The sequence below is a fragment of the Platalea leucorodia genome (assembly GCF_965183815.1).
Source record: "Platalea leucorodia genome assembly, chromosome: Z".
NCBI lineage: Eukaryota > Metazoa > Chordata > Aves > Pelecaniformes > Threskiornithidae > Platalea > Platalea leucorodia.
Window position 1 is genome coordinate 37,078,441 of NC_138858.1, and position 11,615 is coordinate 37,090,055.

The following is an 11,615-nucleotide window of genomic DNA, read 5'->3' on the forward strand; positions in this document are numbered from 1 at the left end:
ACAAATTTTGTATGGAATAAGTAACTTTTCTAGAACAATCAGTCTTAGAAACCAAAAGGAGAAATACTGTTCTGGTTTTTATTGTGAGCGGTATATAGAACTTAGTTCAGAAAGCATTAGATAGAAAGCCTCTCTCTAATAGTTACCTCATTACAAAGAGAAGTACGGAATTGTGCAGCCTGGAAGGAACCTCTGGAAGCTGTCTTGTCCAACCTGCTGCTCAAAACAGTGGCAGTTTGGGAAGGTTGCTTAGGATCTTGTCAAGTTTTGACAAAGGATGGAGGACATGGAGACCAAGGATAGAGATTTCGGAACCTTGCTGGGCAAGTGTTCCAGGGTCTGACTAGCCTAATGAGCAATTTCTTTTTCTATCTAGTTGGAATTTGATGTATTCTAACTTGTGTCCATTGGCTCTCATACCATCCACTGTGTTCCTCTGGGAAAAGCCAAACTCCATCTTTTTGACACTGTTGTGTTAGGTAGAAAGCAATAAAATCTTTGCTTCTCCTAGGGCTGAATAAACCCAGGTCTTTCACCCTATCATCATAAATCATGTGCCCAACACCTGACCATCATGGTGCCCCTTTGCTAGACTTAATCTAGTAGGTCAGTGTCTTTCTTGGAGAAGCCCAAAACTAGACACAGCCACACATGCAGTCTCAGAAGTTCTGAACAGAATCAATTTTGTAAACCAACTGACTATCCTCTTGCTTATACAGCTAGTATGTTTTTAGCCTTTGCCACAGAGGCATGTCACTACCTAATGTTCAACTTGTTGCTCAGAAGGACCCCACTTTTTCTGCAAAGCTGCTCTCTAGCCAGTCCGTCTTCTAGAATGTCCTGTTGCGAGAGGTTATTCTGGCAGGACTTTACCTTTGGTGAACTTCATAAAGTTCCCATCAGCCCATTTTTTCCACCTATGAGGTCTCTCTGAACAGTGGTCCAGCCCCCTAGTGAGTGTATCAGTTGCTCCCCTCCGTTTTATAACATCTGTGGACTTGCTGAGGGGCACTCTAACCCATCTTTGAGGTTGTTAATAAAGACATTAAACAGTACTGGCTCTGGTATGGATCCCTGAGGGATGCTTTTAATTGCTAGCTGCCAGTTGGACTCCACACCACGGATCATCACCCTTTGAGTCTAACAGTCCAGCCAATTTCCCAGCCACCTTATCTACTTTTCAATTCAGATCTCATGCCGTGGTTTAACCCCAGTTGGCAACCAAGCACCATGCAGCCACTTGCTCATCCTCCCCCCTGGTGAGATGGGGGAGAGAATCTGAAGAGCAAAAGTAAGAAAGCTCATGGGTTGAGATAAGAACAGTTTAATAATTTAAATAGTTTTTTTTTAAAAAAGTAATGAAAAGAAAGAGAGAGAGAGAGGAACAAAACCCAGAAAAAACAAGTGATGCAACCACTTAACCACCCTCTGACCAATGCCTAGCCTGTCCCTGAGCAGCGATCACTGCCCCCTGGCCAACTGCCCCCAGTTTATATGCTGAACATGACTTCATATGGTATGGCATAGCCCTTTGGGCAGCCTGGGTCAGCACCCCCCTGGCTGTGCCCCCTCCCAGCTTCGTGTGCACCTGGCAGAGCATGGGAAGCTGAAAGAGTCCTTGACTGGTGTAAGCACTACTTAGCAACACCTAAAACATCAGTGTGTTATCAACAGTATTCTCATGCTAAATCCAAAACATAGCACTAGGCCAGCTCCTAGGAAGAAAATTAACTCTATCCCAGCTGAAACCAGGACATCTCAACTCTTTGGCAATAAGGAGGTGGGAGAATATCTCAAATGCCTTGCCAAATTCAAGGTATACACCATTGCCTGCTCTCCCTTTATTCCTACGGCCTGTCATCTCCTTACAGAGGTGATCAAGTTTGTAAAGCAAAATTTTTTCTTGGTAAGTCCATACTAGCTGTTTCCAATCACCTTCTTGCCCATTAAGTGGCTGGACATGATTTCCAGGATGATTTGCTCTGTAACTTTCCTAGGAAGAGAGATGAGGCCTGTATATCCCCATATCTCATCCTTTATGAAGATGGGTTCATGTGATGTTTGCCCCTTTTTTTCCTTTTTTTTTTTTAAAAAAAAATTAGATATAAATGGTAGCAGAAGAGAGTGGACCAAATCCATTGGCTTGGGGATATTCACTTTCCAGAAAGGGAACCACATAAAAATGAAGCAACTAGTCAAAAAACCTCCAACCCCCCATGCACTAGAACAAGCAGTACAGAAAGCCTATGAGCAGCTGGAGACTGTTAAGAAAGGTATTGTAGCTGAAACACAGCTGAAATATGTGCTACAATTTATAAAATGAAATTGCAAAAAAAAAAAACAACCAGCTCCCACCCCTAAATAGTCTTAAAAAGTGCTCTGTACAGACTCAGTGGGGAAGTTTTTGTGGCCCTCGCAGAGAAAAGGTTAGCATTTAAAACTTAAGCTTGCATTGACGAGAACAGGTATGCTAATAAACAAAAGCAGGACAAATGCAAGTGGAAAGTTGAGAAGGCTAAAAAAGCTCTTGAAGAGTGGTTTTCAAAGACATTTAAGCTGTGATAGTAAAATTTTGCTTAAATAAAGTGAAAAAGAAGCCAGTCAGGAAATTTGTAGGTTTGCTTAATGATAACAGTGTAAAAGGATACACTGGGTTTACAAGGCCATAAAAGAACAGCTCAGTGAATCTTTGCATCAGTCTTCCCTGCTGAAGATGCTAAGAAGATGCCAACAACTCATGTATTCTTTGTAGCAGATAGATGAAAGATGTTAGATCTGTTTGAAGTAACCGTACAGCAATTATGAGGTCAAGTAGACAAGTTATTTGTTAATATCTTCACACCCCGAGGGGTGTGAAGAAATTGAAGTATAAAATTACTGAACTGTAACCTCATTGTAAACAGCCACTGTGCCAGTTGACTGGCAGGTTGCCACTGTAACTCCTGTCTACAAAATGGGCTCCAGAGGGAGCTGCAGACCAGTGAGCCTGACTGCTTCCATACTTGGGAAGATGGCAGTCTGTCTTTAGGAAAACGAGGAAAAAAAAACAAAAAAAACAGAGAGGGAGAGAGATCACTGAGCACAGATCAACACAGTTTTGTTGGGGGGAAGCATCAGTGTGGCTCCTGTAAAGGCAAAACCTGCTTCATTAACCTGCTGTAATTGCAGGAGGGTGACAGTAACCATGTGGATAAAATCTGATCTGTATTTTCCAATTGCCTTTAACAAGGCTCCACATGAAAAGTTATAAAGTAATTCCATTCCTGTGGGATTGGAGGAAAGGTCCTTTTAGCAACAGGGAACCAGTTAAAGCAGAGGAAACAAAGGGTACAGCTTATGTGCCACTTTCAGGATGGAAAATTGGAATCAGACTGCAGAAACTGTTAGGCTTCTGCTCTCTCCTGAGTAGCACCAGCTTTTGCCTCTGCTGGAGACAGCACTGGTGATGGATGGACCCAGCGCTGGTCTAACCTAGTTGGGCATTTCCAGCATTCATGCAAGCCAGTCATTGACTTATATGGGTTGGATCTTGTATTACACATTGTAATTTCTTGTCTAGGCTTGCCTGAAATATTTCCAGCTTAGACATATCATAACTCCAGTTGGAGACTATTTCACAGACAAATGAATTTATTTGGAAGTGTTTCAGATATTCAGACTATGAACCTACCCCTTTACTTACTTCATATCATTTCTTCTGCATGTCCTTCATCACCCTAAAAATATGTAAAAGTTAACTCTTTTTAAAAATCTTACACAATTATCATTGTATGCTTCTCACTTAGTGTGTAGGGAGGCAGTATGTATGTATATATGTGTGTAAACGTGTGTTCATTCAAATAATGTTTTTAAAGTTGAAAAATAACGTGTTCAGAAGATAGAGGTTCAAGCAGGAAGGGAATATCCTTAATTCACTCCCCTGTACTCATGTAAGGTTGAATACAGTCTTTAATTACATAAACAGAGAATGTTTTTTCAAGGAAGCATTTTGCCATTCAGTGCAAAAAGTGAACATGCTATAAGGAGTTGGGAGAGTGTGGAGGTAAAGGCCACTGTATGCTGTGTTATAGAAATTGATGATGACTGAGGCATAGAGAATGAAAGAAGAGCAAAGAAAGTGAACCTGTGAAGGCAGCTGAGTGATCCTGAAAATAGCTGGAGTCTTATGTGTCGTGCAAAGCAAGTTACTTTAACTTCACGTTTCTCATTTTCTTTGTACTTCATGTGAAACTGTGGGATGTGAATTGCAGTGTTTAGAGTTACAGCTGAGTCAGAGATGCATTAAACATACAATATGCTTTAAAATACTGTGTATACTGAAAGACCTTTTTTTAAAAAAAACTTTCCTTAAATTAGCAGGTATTTTGGCCTGATTTTCTTTGTGCCTTATCTCAGAGGGATTTTGTAAAGCATAAATTTCCTGTGAAGCAGTTAGGTGCTGCTGTTCAGAATACAGCAGAAAAGGCTGTGAGGAAATTAGCAATCCAGCCTTCAGAACAGAGCTAGAATAATGTGTATTTTTATAGGATATGAGGTTATATTTTAAGCAAAATCTGCATATTAAATGACTGCCCTCTGTTCTGTGTGCTGTAGGATCCTAGGCTAAAATAGGTGTGGATCTTATTACTAAAATATTGTACAACTATATAATTAAAGATTGTGTCAGAAAGCACAAGTATAAATGAACCATTTAAATTAATGTCTTTCATTCTATCATTTCCCAATTTGATTTTGCAACTTTAGCATTGGTATCCTGGCAACTTTATTTGTACGTAATTTTAATAAAATGAAAAACGGTAATTGAGGTATTTTGTTTTACAGACCTTAGCTGGTTGATATCACAGAATAAACTATAGTAGTAATATAATAGTATATCAGGGCTGGAAAAGGGGAAGAGAGATTTTGTTAATAAGTTTCTCAAATAGTCGGTGGAAAAAGAGGAATGGTAAAATATGTCTACACAAGGCTGGCTGGTGGTTTCCCCTGAGAGTGAGTACTTACTCCCCTCTTAACAGGATTCCACTTCCTACCTGTCTCTTTTTTGTCTCAGGCATTTCCTTACCTAAAAAGGACCAGCTGAAACTTCGTAGTGTATGTTACAACCAACATTATATATGAATTTTGTAAATTCAGATTTATAAATTTTATTCAGCTATTGCACAAATGACTCTTTATGTTTGAAGTATGTTAAGTGTTGTCAAATTAAAACTAATTCCTGGGTGTTGCAAATTTTTTTCCCAGTAATATATTGATACAGTTTTGGTTTAATTTTTTTAATGGTTTTAGTGGCATCTATGTGATTGTTCTGTTGTTCTTACTTTTTTATTTCCTCTTTTGTAGACTGAATCTTGAAGAAGAATTGGATCAGATGAAAGTACACCAATCTGTGGGTAAGTTCACAATACAGGACTTTAACTATGTTTACAACAAAAAAAGGGAAGTTATAGTATTTTATGAGTGTATATGTAGTCTATTAGAATTAGACATTAAGGTTATTTTCTCTCCAAAGATTAATTTCTTTTTCTTGAATGTGTATTTTGTAAGTGTAAGGCCATACAATTCTTATTTCAAAATATGTTTACCCTTAAGTTCTCTGCATGCCTATTAAATTGAGGACAATTTTTATATGTAGATATACACTAATATGTGTTTGCAACTTATGTGTATGTACTACATATAACATTAGTTAATTATTTTATGTTTAAAATAGCTGTATATGTATATAAATATATATGTCTAAAATCTAAAACATGTTTATATGTTTATGAAGCTTTTTCCAGAATCTGAAATGGTTTTTGCAGTATTGAAATACAGTGATACCGAAATTCCATGCTCATTCAGACTTCTTTTTTAATACTAGTCTCACAAAGTGTGTGAATTTGAAACTAAATCAAAATGGTGGAACTCTTACAAGAATTGATCATGAATATCTTCTTTTATATCTTTACAATCTTTACAATAGTTGATGGTTCTGTGCAGATGGGTGTTTGTCAGTCAGATAGGTAATATATTCCCATTGCCTCTCCATCAGTCCTCTGATTCTTTACGTTATTTGCTGTTCCTGAATGGTCTGGGAGAAGTATTCAAGAGTGCATAGTTACAGGCCAGCTGGGTGTCACATCTGCGATGAATTCTTTATGCACAGTGTTGTGCAAAGGAAGGAAGTAGGAGACTTGGAGAAGTATTCTGCATGTTCTTAGCAATAAAGCCTTTATCCCAATTTCTGGTGTTGGCTGTTTTCTTTTTTTTGTGATAATGTTGGCCACATGAATGAAAAAAATATTTTTTCCCTTTATTTTAAATTTGTTTTAACTTAGTTTTATCTATAAAACTATAAAACTATATCTATAAAAAACTAAGTGGAAATATCTGGCTGCTGAACACTGAAAGTTACTGTTTCCTTTCATGTTACTCCTTATTTCCTACTTCCATAGCCCCAAATAGAGTTGAAGGGAACTAGTGAAGGTTTCAAATACTGACTTCAGAAATCACTTCTTTGGTTTTGCCAATTTAGTCAGTCTTTGCACAGAGAGAAGTGGGAAGGCAACCAGCAGTGTGAAGGAGTTGAGGGCCTGCTGAGCAATAACCATGCATTTCCACAAAACAGTCAGATCCCTGAAACTGCCAGTTCTTGATGTGTTTAGTGCTTTAACAATTAGGAGGAAATTTGAAGGCTTCTTTCATTAGGCTGCTTCTGAATTTACCATGTCCCCAGCTCATGTGTGAGAATGGCATTCCCTTCTGGTCTTCATGGTGTTTTTTCCCCACTGTCTGTTTCAGACTTAGGACATCTTTGGGAGCATGGGTGGCTGCCACTGGAGTCAGTAACACAGTGGCTTTCTGCACCACAGCACCTCCTGTCTGTCAGGGGAATCCTTCACCTGGTGCATACTGGAGGCAAAAATGTCATTCTTTTGATGGTTCATGTAGGTGCTGTGTCAGTAAGTAATACACAGCTCTGTGTTTTTTTGAAACTGATAGTTTTTTCTATGTGTAAGAAGGCTTTCTACAAATACTAATAGTGAACTGTAGTATCATATTTCAAGTAACACTTTTGTAGCGGTGTTGAACTAACTCATCATCAGATTCGGTGACTATTAATTAGGAATTAAGTGTTACGTTCTAAAGCTGGCAGTTAACTATGTTTTCTCAGTGGAATGTAAGTATACTTCTGTAAGACCATGGTAATTTGATGACTGAAGATAGTGGCATGTATGACTTGTGGGTCTATTCCTTGAGGGAGACCTTGGTATTTTTCATGTAGGAGTATGATGGGTAGAGTGTATGTCTTGCTGAGTAGACTGATATGATGAATCTTTCTGCTATCATAGACAGACAGACAGTTATAGCCAATGCTGTTTCATCGCCACCCTAGCCAGTTCCTGTGAACGTTACATAACAATTAGGAGGGAGGAGGGGAGAAGGGGGCTGAGTAGGCCACATATTGTCTGCTCAATAGAAAGGGTTATGCATCAGTGACCTTTGGCTTTTCTTTAATTTATGTTGCTTGTGACTTCTGTGATAATACTGAACATGTATAGTCTTTTCTATCTGTTTTGCAGTAGCATTCTTCATGCTCTGTGTATAATATGTTTATTTATAGATAGAGTTTTAAATTGTATTTTAATACATCCACATAATAAATGTAACACCTTATGTGCTTTGATCAGTTTGACTATGGGAAATAATTTTTCTTTTCAGTGGAGTACAGTAAATGCTGATATAAAAGCTACAGCAAACATTCAAATGAGTGAATATTTAGAAAAAGATGAAAAGCATGTTCATATTATCTTTGTGTGTTACTTAAAGAATGTTGTAAATGTATGCAGTACCACTGTGCTGGGGGACTATAGTCTGAAATAACATGGGAACTAACATATTAATATCAAGGTAAAGGTACATATTCCCCAGATGCATAGTTTTACCTTTTTCAGCTTTTATTATCTTTAGAATAGTGTTCCATTTATTTCATGAATACAGAAGTATTAATTGGCCATGACATGTTCCAAAGACAAAAGAAAGGTCTAATTCACTCTAACAAACTTGTTAGTCACTGTTTATATCAAGAGGATTGTGAATCTACAGAGAGTAACAATGTTTTCTTCTACACTTGCTTTGTTTATAAATCAAAAGTTTTTAAGTGACCTGCAGCGTCTACTTGTAGTTTGAAATGATACTTCTAAAGCAGACCTCCACCATGTAGCACAGATATTTATCCCTTAAGATTAATAAGTTCATTTGGGGGCAGGAAGGTCAAGAAAAGAAATGTGAATATTGTGGTATTTTTGCACTGTTGGGATTTTTTGTTCTTTAATGTAATATTTCATATTCTAAGAAGAAGTCCTTCTGAGGTGTGTAATTGCTCATTTCTGTGAGCAGTGGGCAATTTGTGAACACTAAGCTCTGGGTTCAAATCTAAACAGAATGTATTTTACTTCCGATTTACCGTACATATTAGTACTTCTAAACTTTTTCTTAGCATGCTTCTCTATGAATAGATGTAATTCTTAAATTGTCGTTTTTTGTGGGATTTTTAGTACCGAAAGTGCATAGCTGCCTCTGAGAGTGATGCTTAGAGTCATATTCGCTCTCACTAGTTGTATCAATTTCTAATTGTTATGAATTCACAGTATTAGAATGGAATAATTTGTGTGATTTATCTGGTGAAGTACATGATCTTTCACTTAACAAAAAAAGGTGTTTAAAGTTTTCATCCATCCTAATTCTGTTACTGTTTGCTTTGTTCACCAATCACTCTGATCCTCCTAGCAGGGGACAAGACCTAGAGAACAAAACTGGTAGTGACTGTGTAGATAAAAAGGCAATGAATTCTGCTTTTAAGGCATAGAGGGAATAGTCTATAAAAGAATAAAAATCGGAATGAAAGTACAGTGTCTTTAACCTGCAGATCTATTGTACCTTTGAAAAGCTTGTACTCTGAAAAAAACATACTGTGATGCTACAAAGATTCATAATTATGTGACAGAACACTTTGAAAAGAGGTCACTCTTTAGAAACTGACCAAAAGGCTTGTCAAGAAAATAGACCACATTATAAATAATTGCAGAAGTAAAGAATGCATTTCCTTAAAATGTCTGGGTGTTGTTTTAGTGAAATACTAGGTGTCACAATGTATTTTATTTATTCTCTGATAGAGAGGTATTATTTATTTTCTGATAGAGCCACTTTATAAACTTAGTGAAGATGATGGGGTCAAGAAGAGTACTCCAAAGAGGAATATGAAAGAAGTTTCACATCAGACGTTACAGAAGGTAAGATACCAACCCCAGCAAACAGATCTAAATTTTAATATAAGTCAGTACTCATGAATTTAGGCCAGGATTTTCCCTTCCTAATTCAAAAATATGGCTTTCCAAAATTGTGTCAGAAATTAATTCTAGTGAAGTAGCTGTGAACATATCATGTGAGATCAACATGGTTAATGTCAGAGAAAATTAAAAGAATGTTTAGATGTATAATGTTAAAAACTAACAAATTATCCAAATGGGAAGTAACATATGCTTAGCATTTTACCACTTTTAAGTTCAGAAACCTTCATTTCTTTTGGTGAGTATTTAACTTTACATGATTTCAGGTGTTAATCTCCATAGAGCTCTTGCTACAGAATAAAAGTGATGCATGATAGTGATAAATACACTTCTTGTTGTATTTAAATTTTAACACTACATTGCATATGCAAATATTTTTTACGTATGTGGGTTTATCACTCTTTTCACAAGGTAGTACCATATGCATTTAGTGTTCTTTGGTTTAGCAAATATGATGAGTATTTAATCTTTACTGCTCAGCATTCTACATGTTTTACCTCATACAGTAACATGATGTTCTTAACTAGTTGCTATTTGTATTGATATTTGTAATATACACAAGTAGTTTAGTATGTTAACAGGTGTTCACTTAAGAGGGCTCACTTGTATTTTACCATATGTTTTGTGTGCTGCAAAGAAAAGACATCCTTCAAACAGTATCATGCCTTTTGTTTGTCATTTTGCAAAACAATATTTGTTTAATTACTTATAAATCTTTAAAAGCATGCTTAAATTGAATAAACACAAATCTGTAACTTTGAATGTCAGTTTGGGTATGTATTTATTTTTTATTTGTGAATTGACTTGTAGGAAGTATGGTAATTTACAGCAGATGATGTGATTGCATAAACTTGTAACACTTGCCATATGGTCAGGCAATGAAGGCTGTCATCTCGTTATTACTGAATGACAAACATCATGTTAAAATAATAACACACAGAATAGGAAGTGCTCACATTCATTTATCTTAAGGTAGAGTGAGTAATTGAAATAATATGAATGCTACCATCTGAAATGTCACACAGTTTATGCTTGCTTATCATCTATATTTCAAAACTATAATTTTGTTTGCCAGGTACTACATAATTTTTATCTCTATGGATATACAGAGTTATGATGGTACCTTAGGGACAGGTGTAGAAGCCATTCATTGTTTGTTTCCTTCCAGCTGTCATACACGACTTTAAGTGCTAGTGAGTGCAAAAGGTTGTTTCAAAGAACTGAGAAAACAATAGCAGAATCTCAGTTTAGGAAGGTGGTTGAAGAAAGGTATTGTTCTAACTCCTTATCATTGGGGAGGAATGTACAAATTATTATTTTAATCATAAAACTTGGTTTCATTGAAGCACTTGGAAAAATCCTTTTTATTTCTATTTTCACCCAATAACTTTATGTAGCCATGAGGCAATCTCTCTTCATTGTGGGAGTGCTATGAATTTCTATAAAGGAAGGTGGCAATAGACAGGCGTGTATATTAAAGGTTTGTCATCAAACTCACAAATTCAATATCAAATTCACAAATGTATGTGAAGTTTGAGCAGCTCTTGCACTAATTTACTCTGTACGTTAAGACCTCTCATTTATCTGAATCAAATCTGTAGTACCCACTTTGTAAATCATTCCATAAGTTTTAAAATAATTTAAATGTTGCAAAATAATTTAAATTTTGCAAAATGTCCCTGCAAAAACATATAGGATTTATTGAGAAATACTACAGTTTTAATATTTTCAATGTTGAAGCAAGTTTTGACATTTAGTATTGCTACAAGGTGATGGAATTGGCCAGTATTTTACAGGGTGAGTAACTGAAGTTGGCCATGTGCATTCTACTATAGTTTGTTTAAAAATAGTCTTTTCTACCCATGTCCAGAAAAATCTAGAGCACCTGGCACTTCCTCTAGTGAAAAAATGGAGGTGAAGCTTGTACAAAACCAACCAAAAATGTTTTTCCAAAATTACTAAGTGGTTCTGAGCACAAAACTCACTCTGATGCCCTTTGGAAGCTTCTGGGGAAGTCTCACAGACTGGATGTTTGGTTTAGTATCTGCTAAAATTATAATTGCCCCTTGTTTCTGGAAATTGTGGCGTTTTGTTCTAACTTTAAGCAAATATTCCAGAAGAACATTGAGAATCTGTTTATTGTTAATGGCATTGAATATATGTCAGACTCAAAGGGCTTTACAAACAAAGCATATGCATCCTATATAGGTAGAAGATGCTTCCTCAAACTATATATGAGAAGCTTGTAAAGTGGCTTCATTGGAATAGGATGGATTTTCCCTTTCT

The 11,615-nt window shown here is 36.5% G+C and overlaps 1 protein-coding gene across 1 annotated transcript in view; it reads left to right on the plus strand.

Annotated features, from left to right (window-relative positions):
• CNTLN (centlein) overlaps positions 1-11,615 on the plus strand; it is a gene marked incomplete at its 3' end in the record, with an annotated part of 196,525 nt that overhangs the window by 120,500 nt on the left and 64,410 nt on the right. The window contains exons 14-15 of the mRNA XM_082337586.1: positions 5,341-5,390; positions 9,181-9,272. Of these exons, the coding sequence (XP_082193712.1) occupies positions 5,341-5,390; positions 9,181-9,272 (142 nt within the window). The remainder of the gene's footprint in view (positions 1-5,340; positions 5,391-9,180; positions 9,273-11,615) is intronic.